This window comes from Gordionus sp. m RMFG-2023, chromosome 2 (assembly GCF_954871325.1).
Source record: "Gordionus sp. m RMFG-2023 chromosome 2, tfGorSpeb1-WG-v2, whole genome shotgun sequence".
Classification (NCBI taxonomy): domain Eukaryota; kingdom Metazoa; phylum Nematomorpha; class Gordioida; order Chordodea; family Parachordodidae; genus Gordionus; species Gordionus sp. m RMFG-2023.
Genome location: NC_088776.1, coordinates 42,680,156 through 42,697,116, shown reverse-complemented (window position 1 = coordinate 42,697,116; position 16,961 = coordinate 42,680,156). Strand labels below are relative to the sequence as shown.

At 24.7% G+C, this 16,961-nt stretch overlaps 1 protein-coding gene and 1 long non-coding RNA gene across 5 annotated transcripts; one reads left to right on the top strand and one right to left on the bottom strand.

Moving 5' to 3' along the window:
* Positions 1-3,094: 3,094 nt before the first annotated feature.
* LOC135923875 (uncharacterized) lies at positions 3,095-5,424 on the bottom strand. 4 transcript variants are annotated; one of them, XR_010571289.1, is made up of 8 exons: positions 5,240-5,424; positions 4,827-4,948; positions 4,721-4,785; positions 3,823-3,897; positions 3,642-3,769; positions 3,567-3,599; positions 3,278-3,492; positions 3,095-3,235 (listed from the first exon to the last, which is right to left on the bottom strand). It is a non-coding gene; the product is annotated as an uncharacterized LOC135923875 (long non-coding RNA). The 4 variants fall into 4 exon arrangements; XR_010571290.1 differs by having other exon boundaries at positions 3,278-3,309; positions 3,352-3,492; positions 4,827-5,423; XR_010571288.1 differs by having other exon boundaries at positions 4,827-5,423.
* A 96-nt stretch (positions 5,425-5,520) lies between these two features.
* On the top strand, positions 5,521-16,160 carry LOC135923429 (pseudouridylate synthase 7 homolog). Its single transcript, XM_065458163.1, has 11 exons — positions 5,521-5,643; positions 5,681-5,784; positions 5,840-5,939; positions 5,979-6,083; positions 6,123-6,246; positions 6,336-6,494; positions 12,625-12,889; positions 13,835-14,805; positions 15,097-15,352; positions 15,857-15,954; positions 16,001-16,160. The coding sequence occupies exons 1-11, from the start codon at positions 5,602-5,604 to the stop codon at positions 16,120-16,122; spliced, it is 2,346 nt and encodes a 781-aa protein (XP_065314235.1). The 5' UTR covers positions 5,521-5,601; the 3' UTR covers positions 16,123-16,160.
* Positions 16,161-16,961: the final 801 nt, after the last annotated feature.

Genomic DNA, 16,961 nt, shown 5'->3' with positions numbered 1-16,961 from the left:
TGCTTTCTCTGATTATTGTCACTACCTCTATAATTACTTGAATTGTTGTAATAAGATTGGTAATTGTTACGATTTCCGTCACCGTATTGGATCTGTTTTCTTTGATTATTATCATGCCATGTATTATTTCTACCATAATTAGATTGATTATTATTGTTGTAGCGATAGTTATTGTAGTTATAGTTGTTACAATTATCGTGGTAGCTCAAATTATTATTACCGTAATTCATATCATTGTATCTAAAATTATTATTGTAATTCCTATCTCTATTTCTATTATCATAATTATTTCTAAAATTATTATCAGGTCTAAAATAATTATTATTATCATTTCTATTTCTATTGTTAAAGTTTTTATCTTTATCAGACTTTTTATTGTTATTCATATAACTTATATTATCAACATCTGATTTATCATTGATACTATCTAATTTAATTCCTAGCTCTACCATATCATTTAAAGTTAAATTAATATTTTTACAAAATTTATATTTTATTTTGTCATTTAAGGTAGATGTACGTAATTTTTCTTTTAATCTACTGTCGTCCGAAAAATTACATTTTTTATGCAGTTTCGATACTCTTATGTACCATTGCATGAAATTCTCACTCGAATTTTGCTGTAATAAGTTAAATTTGTTTATTAAAATGTTTTTATCTTGCACAGGTAAAAGGTAAGTTAACTTTTTAGTCACTATTTTAAGATCTAATATGACGGTATCGGAACAAATTGATTTAATATTGTCAAAGACCTCGTCTGATAAATTATTAAGCAAAGTATTTATTTTAATAGAGTCCGATAGTGTGCTGGTCGAAAAATAACTTAATATTCTGTCTAGGTAAATCTCAGTAAGTGGTCCAACCAATTTTAGAATTTTGTATATTAATTCTGGTTTTATATCCATGTTTTATTAATAAATCGTATATATTAGAAATTATAACATATCATATTTTAACAAAAATGCAATGGAGTATGATAAACTCCGTCTCCTTGTATACGTAGTCTTTCCCATTCAGTAGTTCAAAACAATTAATCATTTCCTTAAGTTTCACAAATTCAAATAAAACGTCGTCACTACCCAGTATCCTTGAGTAGTGCACATCACAATTGTAAGTCAATTCAAATAGTATATCGTAAACAGAAATTTCCCAAGGAATATTAACGAGTTTGAAAGAAAACGTAATGGAAATAATCTTAAAATGATTTTACCTTTTTTCTCCTTCTTTATGTAGAATTTATTTGTTTCATTTAATAATTTTTTTATTATTCATATTTTCTAAAAAAAAAATTCCGTGGTGGCGAGTTTTTTTTGACAACGGAGCACGATAAAGAGAATAAGGATTTTAACGATTATGGTGAGAGTAAGTAAAAATATATTTTATTATTATCCTTTTCTATCTTCGTACACACACTATATATATATTATCTAAAAATATAAATTAGAATACATATAATCAAAACGAAAAACAAAAAGTAATAATAGGTAAGGTTACAAAAATTAGATTAAAAATATAAATTTTTAAATTAGTAATCAAAACGAAAAACAAAAAGTAATAACAGTATTACAACAACAAACAACTACTTTTTAATGTATCTATGTTTTTTTTACTTAATTCATTTTTTTTTTCTCTTGAAAAACGAAAATCGATAAATTTTTCTTTTCTTTAAATATGAAATCGTACATAAAAAAAAATAATTGTCTCTTTTTTTTCGCGCTTATATATTTATTTTTTTACAAAATCATCGCCGTTTATTTATTATTTTATTTATCAAAAGGCAATCAACTTTTTTTTAATATTTATTTATTCAACTCCTTATTAATCGTATACTTTGCCATTATATTCCTTTAGTGCTAGGCATAATAGCTTGCTCCCTTAACAAACCATCTTAATTTTTTTTTATAAATTACAAGTGTTTTATTTTAATTATTTTTGCAAAGAATATAATTTTATATGGATAAGATAACATGTTTCATTAAATCATAACAACTAAGTGAATGCCAGCGTTGCCTGTTTGTATATAGAAAAAAAAATGTTTTTTTTATTCTTTAACTTTAAAAAAAAAATTATTCTGTAAAAATACTCTTCACCCTACCCATAGTGGCGGCACTATTTTATTATGAATAAAAATAATCGTAAGAGGAAAATAATTTCCAGGAAAAGAAAGAAAACATGATAAATTTTCCACAAAAAACCTAAGATATGGGAACTAATTGAAAAGATGATGATGGAAATAACCGTCGACCTGGACAAATCGGCCAATAGAGGAATCAGACGTACACTCCAAAAAAAATTGTAGATACCATACAAAACAAAATATTTTGAAAAATTTATGTATTGATTTTTTAAATGAGAGAAGAGACTTACCTAATTTTCTCTTGGAGAACATATTGTTTCATTTGAATAATATAACTTATTTTTCTATATATCATTTATTAAAATTATAATTATTTCTTATCTGTAAATTTAAAAAAAATTTCATAAGCAAAATAATAATTGTAAGATTTGAAATATATAATATTCACTGCTTATAATCACCTCTGAAATAGATATTTTTATGAATAAAATTCAAGGTAACAATGTTAGTAACTACGTTACTTTTTTTAACATTACTTTACAGCACAAATTAATATATAAATATTTGTATTTTAGAAGGCAGATTTTATAATTTTTATTCTGATCATACTTAGGGTTGAACATCTGTTGGTTACCGGATTAATTTATTAATCTATTTAATTAAAACCTATTGACCAAGACATATAAAAGTCTATAATAAATTAATCAATTGTTTTAGTTAAAAAAATCAGCAATATATAATCAAAAATAATTATTTGAATAAAATAAGGATTCAAAATTTAAATTTTGTATTTCTTTTATCAATTATTTCCTTCCTTATACTTATTTAGATGGACATGATACAAAAAATTTGAATAATAAAATTTTACAAATTTTATAAATTATGGATTTTCTCAAATGACAAAATTTAAAATATCCTTTATTAAAATATAATAAATAATAATATGACATTTTAAAAAAACTACAACTTAATTAATATGCAGAAAAAAATTTCATAGATGGAAAAGATGTAATCCATTTCACCAATCTTTTCCTCACAAATATAACACCATTCATTCTCAATATAAATATAGAACTTCCAATATAATTTTACTTTCCCAAAGAATAATAAATTCAATTTTTATATGTTAGCATTTTTTACAATTAATAATAAAAATATCTAAAAGACAATTGAATATATTTGTAATAAAATGAAATTTACATTGAAACATATTCACCACCATCCTGATAAATCTAAAGAAGAGCATTATGCAATTATGAATAAACTTAAAGTACAAATTATCCCCACATCACTGTCTTCAACTTCTTGTGGAGGATTGAACATTTGACTTTCCTCCAACAAGTTCCCAGAATTCCCCACATCACTGTCTCCAACTTCTTGTCAAGGATTTATCAAAGGAGGCACTAATGTCGTGACTTAAGGAAAAATATATTAAGAAAAATTTGATTAAATATTTATAATAAAACTTAAAAATAATTTTGTAAAATACTTCCTCTTCTTCCACTCAAATATTTGCAAATATCTAGAAAACAATAAATCACATCTTATATATTAAATAATTTACCGTTGCATACTGCTGTTTCAGTAAATAGGTTATTTACTGTGTAACCTCTCCCGAGAAATACAGGTAAAATATATTTTATTTTTATAATAACTGATTTTCTATATGTAGGTATCATTATTTAAAAAATTCTAAAAGATTGTTATAAATATAAAATATCTATTAGAAAATATAAATAATTTACCATAATTATAGTTCTTCTAATGTTCTATTTCTTAGAAAATATAAATATTCCTAATTTTATCCATGTGTTCAAATGCTGTTAAAATTATAAAACATATATGATAAATTTTAGAAAAAAAAATTTGCCATATATCATTAAAACCAATTACCTTGGCCTTGTTCAGAAAATATTTTCTAATAATATAGAATACTAAGATAGAATCTTGCAAATACTAAGATAGATTTTTGCTAATACTAAGATAGAATCTTACTAATGCTAAGATATAATCTTACTAATACTAATATGTAAATATTAATTAAAACCAATTACCTTTGCCTTGAGGTACTGTATTTATATTTGATATTAGCTTTTAAGGTTTAGTCTTTATTTTATAATTTTCGACAAAAATGGTATGTAAGGTTTAGTCTTTATTTTATAATTTTCTACAAAAATGGTATATAAATAGCTTTTGAGGTTTAGTCTATTTTATATTTTTCTACAAAAATGGTATGTAAATAGCTTTTGAGGTTTAGTCTTTATTTTATATTTTTCTACAAAATGATATATAAATAGCTTTTGAGGTTTAGTCTTTATTTTATAATTTTCTACAAAAATGGTATGTAAATAGCTTTTGAGGTTTAGTCTTTATTTTATAATTTTCTACAAAAATGGTATGTAAATAGCTTTTGAGGTTTAGTCTTTATTTTATAATTTTCTACAAAAATGGTATATAAATAGCTTTTGAGGTTTAGTCTTTATTTTATAATTTTCTACAAAAATGGTATGTAAATAGCTTTTGAGGTTTAGTCTTTATTTTATAATTTTCTACAAAAATGGTATATAAATAGCTTTTGAGGTTTAGTCTATTTTATAATTTTCTACAAAAATGTGTATGTAAATATTAATTAAAACCAATTACCTTTGCCTTGAGGTACTGTATTTATATTTAATATTAGCTTGGTTTTGTTTTAATTTTAGAATTTTCTACAAAAATGTGTATGTAAATATTAATTAAAACCAATTACCTTTGCCTTGAGGTACTGTATTTAATTTTAGAATTTTCTTGGCTTTATTTATGTCTACCCTATAAATGTAAGGATGCGAGAAAGATTCCGATTCCAAGCGCCGATATTAATTTTAGAATTTTCTACAAAAATATAATTTTACGTGATACGTGATATATAGCGCTTTTGCCCTCTAACGTTGAAGATTCAACAGAGCTACGCTAGGTTTTCCTCATTTCCATCTAATTGGAACAATTTAATTTGGGTATAAAAATAAAAATATGAGGAGCCCTCCACACGTTTGTGGGCAAGCCGCACGTACTTGTAGGCACAACATTTCGAAAAATGTTGCTTAAACCTCTATAGGCTTTAATTTAGAAGGAGTGGGACAAAGAAAAAGCCTATACTCGAGAACTACAGTATAATTTAATTACTTTAAAGGTGGGTGATGGCTGATTTTAAGCTTAATTTCTTTAATGTAAGTTATATCTGTAAATAAATATGATTAAAATAAAATAATATTTACCACCGGATGAACCGAAATACACATGAGCTTTTCTTAAATTGTGGATCAAAAAGTTTATTAAGAAACTGAACAAAATTTACAAATTTGCGAAATAATTAATTTGTCAAAAAATATAATTTTATAATTTTATGAAAAATAATTTGCCATTTGACTCCAAATGGTTTGATGACAAAAGAAAGAAAAATGAATCGGACCGATACCGGGATTTTTTATTTTTCGCTATTCTGATTTTCGCTGTTTCGTACCGAATTCCCTTGAGGTGAGCTTATCATGGAAAGTTCTTATATGGATTTAATCCCAATCATATCAAATGTAAAATAAAATTTTCTTAAAATATACCTTATTAAAGGATAGAAAAGAGAAATTAATTACAGATTATTTTGCTGAGCGTTCAATAGGCCTAATAGAATATGTTAATACAAATCCTGGATTTAAGGCAATACTTAAGGAAAGGTTTTTATCAAATAAATAAATGTTACTCTTATTTAATTAATTACAAATCATATAGGTACTCTGATTTTATCGTTAATGAAATAGATTGGAGTGGCCATGTAATAGAATTAACTGACTCTACTATTCCAATTATAAATCCTAACGAGAATGAAGAAGTTAAATTGAAGATGATGTTTACTATTTTTTGATATAAGATTTTAGGATTTATAGAAAAATGTGAATATATGACAACAGAAATTGAGAATCACTTAATTATAATGAATCAACAGAAAAATATAGATGATATATTTAAAATTAATGTAAACTATTAATAACAACTTGTAATTGTATAATTTTAGGTAACAAATTATGATAAATCAATACGTACTATGATTCATAAATACATACGTAATTATTTTAAAGAACTTAGAAGTAAAACAGAAGATCAAAATAATGAAAAATATATAATTATTTTTCATAAAAGTTTGAATATTTATATTTTTTGAAATGAAAATAATAAATTTCAATTAATAATTAAATTTCAAATAAAATTAATTTTATTTTAAACAAAGAAAATAAAGAGATGGAATCAAACAATCAACAAAATGATAATAGAAATATTCCCAAATATTTGCATTTTGTATTATATAAAGAAGGTATTGATACCATCCATGCAGTTAGCAAGATCAGTAGATTATTAGGCATTAAATCATCACGTTTTTCATATGCAGGTATATCCAACTTTTTAATATTTTAGAAATTCTATTTAAAAAAGTATTTTATTTTAGTAATACCCCTTTCCCATTAATATATAAATAATTATTATTAATTTTTTTTTTGAAATATATTTTTAGGGAAATTAATTCTATGTTTAATAAGTAACATTTTGGATTCTTTACATTAATATTTGGACATCTATATGTAAGAAAATTGTTTGACCTGACTTATAGAAATAAAAATATATTTCTGACCTAACCCAATAAAAAATTATTTTTAATATGAATGACCCAAAAATTTTATCTTAAAAATATCCTTCCAAAAATTAAAATAAAAAACATTTAGCTAAGATTTATTTATTTATGTTATAAAAAGAATGAACAAAATTGTAAGAAAATATATAATCAAATTTGAGGGTCTCCATTGATCATAAGATTTTCATCATACTTTTGTCCATTTTGGTTAAAATGGATGATATCATTTTTAATATGAATTCTTATGCAGGTAATTATTCTATTTATTTAATATATCAGATAATTCCAAATCAATTTTTTAACAATATTTAAGATATAATATTAATTTACAGCTATTAAACGAGCCAATCAGAAAAGTGGATGAATTTATGATCCAATAACCTTGCATAGTGAGGCAAATCAATCAAACCATTTATTGATAACAATGATTATATTGAAAAGTATTTTAAAAATATTTTCAAACCCAGCCTGATAGGGATGTACCGATATTTTTTATCTGATCGGGTCGACATTTCACCCATTTTAAAATATCGGTTTTCGGCAAATATTATGAAATTTTCCGATCCGATCCTAAAAAATGGCGTTTTTAACAAAAATAAAATATTATAAAACTTTAAAAAAAGTTATATCTAAAAACCATTTATTTTTATAAAAATCGAAATTGATTTTTATGTTTAATTTTTTAATAATAATAATTAATTAATGAACATTCTGCCATATTGTTTTTTTTGCGCATTCTGCTTATAAAAGTGTGCTATAATCTCTTCAGACTGTTTTTAGCGAAGTCCCCATCGCCACAGACTAACCTCTGATAAATTAAAAATTTTGGTATTTCTAAAAAGAAATATTCGATATATTAATTTAAATATTTATTTCAAATTTTATAATATATTGTTATTACTTATTATGTAAATTGATTAATGTTATTACTTAAATAAGTGATTTATCAATAAAAATATTTTATATACTTTTAGAATTGTAATTGAATTGAATATAAAATATAACTGATCATTATAATATATTTAAATGACATATGTTATTGTATAGTTAAATTATAGATGTTATACTAATAAAAGTATATTAAAAATTAAAACCATTGGTATCTTTAGAGAATACAAAATTAGATATGATACCGGATCGGTAATCGGCCGATATCAATTTAATATCGGATCGGATCGGCCTCTAAAAAGTGGTATCGGTACACCCCTACAATCTGACTACATGAAAAAAAAATTTTCCCATGGGATTTGAACTGAACCCTCCTGAACCCTCGATATTTTGCAAAACCTAAACCTGAAACCTTTTTTTTTTTAAAAAAAAATAATTTCAATTTAAACTTTCATTTATTTTAAATTATATGTTAAAAATAATATATAAAAGCTTATAATTTTGATTTTCATTTATAAAGGGTTTCCTATTTAAAACATTGTTTTTTTATTCAAAAAAAATATTAATTTAAAAAAACATCTTTTATCATTTTTTTGTGGATCATTTTTGTTATATTTAAAAGTCTTCCAGTTTTAGTAAAAAAATTTAAATTTTACCCAGCAAAGCAGATTTTAAAAGTTTTTTTATAAATGATGATAATATATAATAATAGCTATTTTAGGATATTGTTGTTTGTGGATTATTAAATTGATAGTAAGACAAAGTAAAGTACAAAATCACATGATGATAATTTATTTTTATGCCAATACTAATTAAAATTTAAAAAAAATGATGTTTCTGTTATTTTAATTAATTTTAATATTTCTGGTCTACCCTAAACCTGAACCAGGTTCAGAGATTTTTCACTGAACCCAAACCCGAACCTATTTTTTAGAAGGAGGGTTCACATCCCTGATTTTCCACCCAATCCAAAATAAGAATTAATTATTCTGAAAAATTTTTTTAAATTATTTTATTTAAAAAAATATCAAACGATTTTGGTTAGGTGTAGTTTTGCAGACCTCTAGTTACCAGATCTTAAAAAAGTGTCATTCCATATCAAATAATTATAAAAAACATAATTTTTATAGTATCTCTTGAGATTTATATGAAAATCTATATAAAAACTGAGGTACACATAACAAACGAATTATTCTATTTTAACAATCAAAGTATGATAAATGACTTATTTTTATGTATTTCAATTTTCATTAAATTAATTACTAAAAACTACATATTATAAATAATAATTCTAATATCAAAATACAGTGTATACATAAATTGGAAAAATTTTTTTTTAATATGGTAATCCATTTAATCCCATAAATTTTTAAAAATAATGAGTTTCTGTGATTTTTATATAATTTTAAGGATTTATCAATTCAAAGATTTGGTGTTCATGTAAAAAAATTTTAAATATATAATTAATGGTTCTTATATTATTTAAAATGTTTTATATGATATTCTCATTTTATTACATAATCTACAACACTTTATATAAAATTTTAAATTTATATTATATATCATATTCTTAACAGTAGAAATTATAATATTGTAAAAATATGTGTTATATGATAGATAGATTCATACTATTATTAAAATAGCATAAAAATGCATTTTAATAATATTAGACCATTTACATTATATATATGCTATGCTATCTACTGAATTTTAGTGTCTTTATAGAGTTTCCCCATGAAAGTGAAAATTAGGGATTGCTATTTTAATAATATAGACCATTTACATTATATTAGAGCTGTGCCGATCCACATATTTTTCATCGATCCGATATTTTCCGATATTGGTTTAAAACCGATCCGATACAGATCCGATATTTATATTGATTTTTTACCACCCCCCTTCGAACCAAATGTAATTAAGAAATCAATATTTTGTGTGCAAAAAATCTAATTATGCAATTAATTTAATTTTTTTATTTCTAAAATAATTTTAAAAAGTTTACGGATATTGGTAGTATTAAATGAATTTTTCATTATTCCTCCCCTATTAGAATTCAGCAGATAACGCATTTTGCAAATTTATCTTTGTCTTTATAAAATATTTCCATAATTCAGATAACATATTTTAAAAAAAATTCTTTTATTTAAAGTATATAATAAAATTGGCATTATTTAAAAAGATTTAAAATAAATAATTGGAAGTTTCTTTCTATTTTTTTAGAAAAGCTTTTAAAATACTATAAATCTAAAAAATAAATAAAATTTAAGAGGTGTTGTGCATTTGCTTGTTTAAAAAAAAAATTATTTAGAAAATATTAATGTAAAATAAAACTTAAAACAACAAAAAAAGTAAAGTAAAAAGATCGGATCGGATTGGGGTTTTTATAGGTATCGGCCAGATCCGATATTGTTGGAAAACTCGAGATATCGGTGCCGATCCGATATTTAATATCGGCACTGCCCTAAGCTACTAAATTTTAGTGTCTTTATAGAGTTTCCCCATAAAAGTGAAAATTAGGAATTTCATTTTTTTCCATACATATAGATTGGTCTTAGTGAATTTAATATAATTTTTTAGAATAGGATCAAATTAACGCCATATTAAAATAATAAAACATTTAGAAAATTCATGAAAAATATATATATAATATTGACATTAAATCTGAAAACTCTAGCCTGAACTCAGCCCAGGCCTATTTAAAAAAAATAGGTAAGGTCTAATATTTGAGCTTAATATTTTAAAATTTTTGTGAGAAACAAGGCGTCAATATTTTCTATTTATAGAATATTTTTTAACTTAATTTAAATAAATTTGGGTTAGGCCAAAATAATTTATATTTATATTTCGGGTTGGGTTTTTTGGGACAAATAAAAAACATTGGTTTGGCTCTGGGCTTGTAAAATTAGGCCTGGTGCAGGTCACTAATTAAAATCATTATTTAATATTTGATAAATCTTTGATTGAATGACAATTAATAAACGTAAAAATGGTTCATTTTCCATACTTTGACCTATGATATCTCAAAAAATATAAGAGCCAGAATGTTACAATTTGAAAGAACTAGAAATTATTGTAGAAGTTCTTACCTAAAATTAAAATAATCAATGCAATATATAATACATTAATATTAAGCTATCTTTTATCTACTTGAATTTTATGCCCAATTTAAATATTAGTTTCTAATATTGAATGAAATATTGATTTTTTTTTCTGTTAATAATTGTTCCAGTGATCTTAGATAGTTTTTAACATTTCGAAAACTGAATATTTTCTCAATTTAATTTTTTCAACAAACGCATTCATCAATAAATGTGAAAATGATGTTGCGGATTATCAGATACTGGTCACAGGCCCTTCAAAGCAATTTAGGATTTAGTTAACGTTTTATAATACTTTACGATTAATTGGTAAGATTAATCTAATTTTAAAAGAATTATATTTATTTTATTAATACACGATTAAATATATAAAATTTTTAAGATTACCTTAAAACTTTTTAAAAAATATAAATTATTAAAATTAAACATAAACATAAACATAAAAAATTAAGAAGATCATAAACATTAGAGAAAATAAAATATAATCTGGCGCATGGTAAGAAAAAATGATTTTTGAAAATAAGAATTCTTGGTTACAAAAATATAGTTTATAAAATATTCATTTTTAAGTAATTTCCAAATTTATTAAAATTTAACAAAAGATGATTGACCTGACATTCAATAAAATATAAAGAAATATAGCCCTAAGGGTAAAATTATGAGTTATAAAATAAAATTATTTATATAAAATTATGAATATTCAACGTTTATAATTCTCGATTTGAAAAAAAACAATTTCCCCAAATAATTAGCAAAAAAATATCTTACATATTTTTAGACATCTCAAAAGAGGAGAGGACAACTGGTAACCTTATATGCAAAATGAGGTTATATAATTAAGACTCATGAAAAATTATCTATTTTTTTCATTATTGGCCTTGATTGAATTGGTCATATGTTAAAGACTACATTATTTTAAAATTGCAGATATTATAGTTTTAGAAAAAGAACATTTTAATTTATTTTTATATTGGTCTTTTTATCTATTGTACAAAACCTAAACAATATTTTTTTAAATATGTAATTTAGCTTATTTTTAGGCATGAGCGCTTGCGAGAAGGGGCAAGGGCAAGGTTGCCGTGTAAAAATTTATTGCGGGAGAATTATATAAAAAAGCAAATAATTTTTTTATAATAGTTCATATTTTTTTAAAATCAAAAATCGAATATATTTTTTGAATATTTTTCTCTTCTTCCCTTCCCTCTCCAACAGAAATCCTGTAGTCCCCCCCCCCTCCCTTGGAATTTAAATAATTTATATGAGCATGGGTCATTGAAAGATGATTATCATTTTTGATCAATATATAATTTTAAATTTCCATGAATATTGATTGTTATAAATTTTTAAGCTTCCATCCCATGAATATTATTTTCACTTACACAATAATAAATTAATCAAACATTAAAATCTTCCCAATATGTACAGATTATTATATTGCGCCAACTGGCGGGATATAATTTATTCCGACTTATAGTTTTTAATAGATTTTGATAATAAAACAAAGTATAGTGTTTTTTAAAAATATTATAAATTTATACTCTATATATAATAATTTTAAAAAAAAATTGTTTTTACATCTTGTACAATAATTTAAAAAAAGACCTTATATTATTAAAATTATGTAGTTTTTAGAATCGCTAATTGAATGCATTTTTTTTATTTTTCCCCTAATATCCAAATATATAAGAAGACTAATATTAAGTTTTCGCGATCTTGTCCATATTTTACTAAATATTTAGAAGAAGGTTAACCGAAAATCTCGTTTTCTGATGTCAGTTGACGTGGAATAACCCAACTCTATTGATTGAATTTAAAATTTGTGCGCATTTTGGCTTACCATAAAATAAAATTCTAAGTAAACAAATATAATTTATACTTTAACAAAAATTTTTTTGCTGATCAAGGTACCAAAGATAAAAGAGCATTGACAACTCAAAGGATGTCCGTTTTTAAGGTGGAAGCTAAGAAATTAGCTGGAATTAACAAAATTAATATTATTATACCTAAACCTTCAATCAATGAATTACCCGAGGCATATGATAATTTAGAAAAAACAAATGTGGGGTCTGAAGTTATTAAAGGATCTTTGAAAGTTGGAAATTTCAAATATAGTCAAACATCTATAAATCTGGGTCAACTCTCTGGCAATCTATTCAATCTTAAACTAAGGTGTAGTATGTTTTTTTTTCATGTTTTCACGAAAATAAATGAGTTAAATAACATATATAGGCTAGTGTAAAAAAATTCTAAGCCTGCACGTCCCGGGCACGTTATTAGAAATAGAATAAAATATTATTGTTCTCCTTATTCTTCCCTTTGTCTGATTTAATTCCATTATAATATGTTAAAAAAGATATAAAAAAATAAAGAGATGGGAAATATTTACTAGATTCATTTTTACATCATATTTTGTAACAAATAGAATAAAATTGATAAACATAAATAAATTATCGAAAGTTATTGCTTGAATATTTAAATTTAAATGCATAACATTAATTATATTATTAGGCTTGATATTTTTCCCCTATACGCTTTTTTTTTAAATTGTGCCGCAACAGGCCATACTCGTCTATATCTGAGAATAAAATTGCTACCTGGCCGCGGGCGGGCTTGGCCAAAAAAATTCGATTTGCAGTTCTCTAGTCTCTGTAACTTGACATTAAACAATTTGGTCAAAATAATAACATTCATTTATGGTTAAAGCAGAGATGCGATAGATACTTTGTATCGGTATCGGACTAATACTCACAGTATTAGTATCTACTTATACTTTAAATTATAATCATTACCAGTGACTGATGTCCAAAAATGATAATTAATCTTTTTAATTAAAAAAATTGGACTGACAGAGTTATGAATGGAAATAAAATAAGAGTTGATATACAAATTTCTATTTTACTTTTAAAATTTATTTACTTTATTATCAAGAATAATCATACAAGAAGAGTAATAACAAGTTTTTTTTTATGATTGAAAGACATTTTTCACTTTCAAAAGGTTAATTTAGTGCCGGGTATCGGACTTATAGGTCTGAAATTTGTATTTAAATGAATAGTTTGCAAATATTCAAAAATAATTATGTTTTTTTAATCAAATTAATAATAAAACTTTTAGGAATCTAAACTTTTCTCCATACACATCCGACTCTTTGTCTTTCCTTTTCGATTCCTTATCTCAAAATGGGTTTATCAATTATTTTGGTCATCAAAGATTTGGCACAAATGGAGATACCTGGAAAATAGGGAAACTTTTGTTATCAAATAAGTTTTCCGAGGCCTTAAATGCGCTTTTGGACCCTGATAAGGATGTCAAGATGATACCGGAATTGAGGCAGTTTATAAAGGACTGGAGAAGCAGAAATCTTGGCCTAGGCAAAAAAAAGATTGGCAATGATAAAATAATCGATATAAGTTTAAATTTGGAGGTTGTTAGGAAAGATGATCAAAATATAGATTCAAGTTGTTACTCTTCAATAATATCCGGCATCGAGATCGCTGAGCAACCAGCAAGTTATAATAACGCAATCAAGGTCCAAAAGGATATCCACATTGGATGTAAAATAGGCCAAGATAAAACTTTTGTTGACTCCTCTGATACAAATGGCAAAGTGGGCGAGGAGAAAAATGTTAGTCAGCATTCCCTTTCTGTTGAAGAATTTGATATAGAAGATAAGGCAAAAATTTTCACAGGACAAATTAATACTGATCTCAATAGTTTTAAAATTGAAAGTCTTAACCAGCCTTTTTCACAATGGGAGAGTTTAAACGATAACAAAAATCAAGAAGAAACCACGAAAGATCATCACCCTACATTCGTACCTAAAAAAATAGCAGACAGTTTGGAATATAAACTCATAAAGGCTTTAGATCTGTATGGACCCAAAGACCCTCTCAAGATCTTTAACACAGCTTTACATAGGAATATGCGACTCCTATTTGTTCATGCTTACCAAAGTTATATATGGAATAAAGTTGTTTCCGAAATACTATGCTTAAGAAGGAAGAGGATTGCAAATTTGGATGGAATGGATAGATGTGAATACGAGATAAAAGTCGGGGACTTGGTGTTTAAGACTGTCTCTGAAGGTTTACCTATCTTTTATACAAAAATTTTAAAGAACCGATTTAAAAAATATATATTTGGACGATATTATTATTTTAGAAATGTCCTAGTCGTTCTATGTGCAATACTGTCCCACCCGACCCCGTTAAACAAACGGACTTGTCTACCGTTCTAAAAAAGAACGGCTCTTAAATCAATCCTGTTTGATCGGGCTGGCATATATATAAATTTTATTATTTTATCAAAACAGTATATGTAATTAAGTAGCAATAATCTAATTATATATTATATTATTTATGACATTATCATTATAGATGAACCCGCTCCGACTAAAAAGATTAAAACTGATACCCCACTTTCTTTCAAAAAAGATGACAATAAGAATACCTTTAAAACTGACTCAAGGACGAATAATCTCAAATCACGAGTTATTTATGTTACCGACGACAATATATCTCAATATTCGTTCAAAGATATCGTTTTGCCATTGCCTGGTTATGAAATTTTTTACCCTAAAAGTCAAGATATCTTAGACCTTTACCGAAAATTTATGGGAGCCGATGGTTTGAGGTCATTTTTATACTAGTGAATTGGATAATTTTTTTTAGATAACATTTAATTGTTACAATTGCGGCCTCGCTCGCTCTTATGTACTACAGTCAGGGTCGGGCAAATTTTCAAAAATGTGTATTCCAATATAAATACAAATACACTTCAAAAAAAAGTATTTGAATATAAATACAAATACGTTTTGAACTAATATATTCAGAATATAAAAACTAATAGCCACAAAAACCTTTCAATATCTGGTGTATTGTTGGCACTTAAGGGAATAAGTATAACTCGTGCAGAAAGCAATCCTGTCAGAAAAATGGCATTATGAAGTTTTCCCAACAACATCTATCATTACGGTGTTCTGAATAGATCTATAAGAGATTTTTTTTCAACCCAACCCATAGGTAAAAAGCCTGCGGGAATCTAATCCATCTACCCTGCTATTCATCAATTCTGATAACATGATAAACTGTTAGATCAATTCAAAATATTTATTTCTATATTTGTTATATTTAACAGGTATGAGCACATGAAAAGAAAGGTTCCGGAATTTTCGCTCTCTGGAGATTACAGAAGAATAATAGAATTTCCTAAAAATTTAGAATGGCATTACATAAGTAAATAAATTTTACTGGTTTTTATATTAAATATATTTATATTTAGGAGGCGAAAGTGAGGTGTCAGATTATATAGATTTAAAATTTTCTCTACTAGCCTCATCTTATGCCACGATGTGTATCAGAGAATTAACTAAGCAAACCGCTCAAGAAATGATTCATTTATAGATTACTTATTTTATATATCAATTTATAATAGTAATAAAATTTGGTGCTATTGTTAGATAAGTTAATTTGAAATACTCAATAAACATACATGTCTAGAGAGGAAACTAAAAAATATAAAAGAATATATTTTCTATATCTAAAATAGGGGAAACCAGGTCTAAATGAAACTGAATTTGACAAAAGTCCATAAAACTAAGATGCATTGACTTAAATGATTGAATAATATATCTAACGGTAGTATAAGGTCTCAATTTGCATCAAAAAATTGGGGCAGGTTGAAATACAAACCAAGGCACATTGGAACGCCAAAATTTTAATTCTTTTAGATTAATTTTATTCATTTAATAGAATATTGAATTTAAAACACTAAAATAATAGTTTTAAATAGTGCTATAAACATATATAGAAAAATTGAACGCGTTCAACGTTCATTGACAAAAATCGAACGCGTTTAAAAGTTCACCTCCAAAAAGGAACACGTTCACATTCATGAACACGTTTATGTTCGTTCAAAACATAATTTTTAAAAAAATATATAATATAATATAAATAAATACCATATATTTTTTAACACAATATATTAGCCATGTTTAAAATTAATAGTTAAGTGACTGACTAAAAATGATTTTTATTTATTAAAAATTATTTTTTATTAATTTTTAATATATATAGTAATTCCTTAGATTATAGGATGTAAAAGCTATTAGTTCAATTTATAAAACGTGGAATATTTGTTCCACTGGCAGAATTCAAATATCCATTACTTTAAAACAAATGTTTATTAAATTAAATTATACCAAAATCTTTCGTATAAAAATAATAATAAATATCGCCTTTTT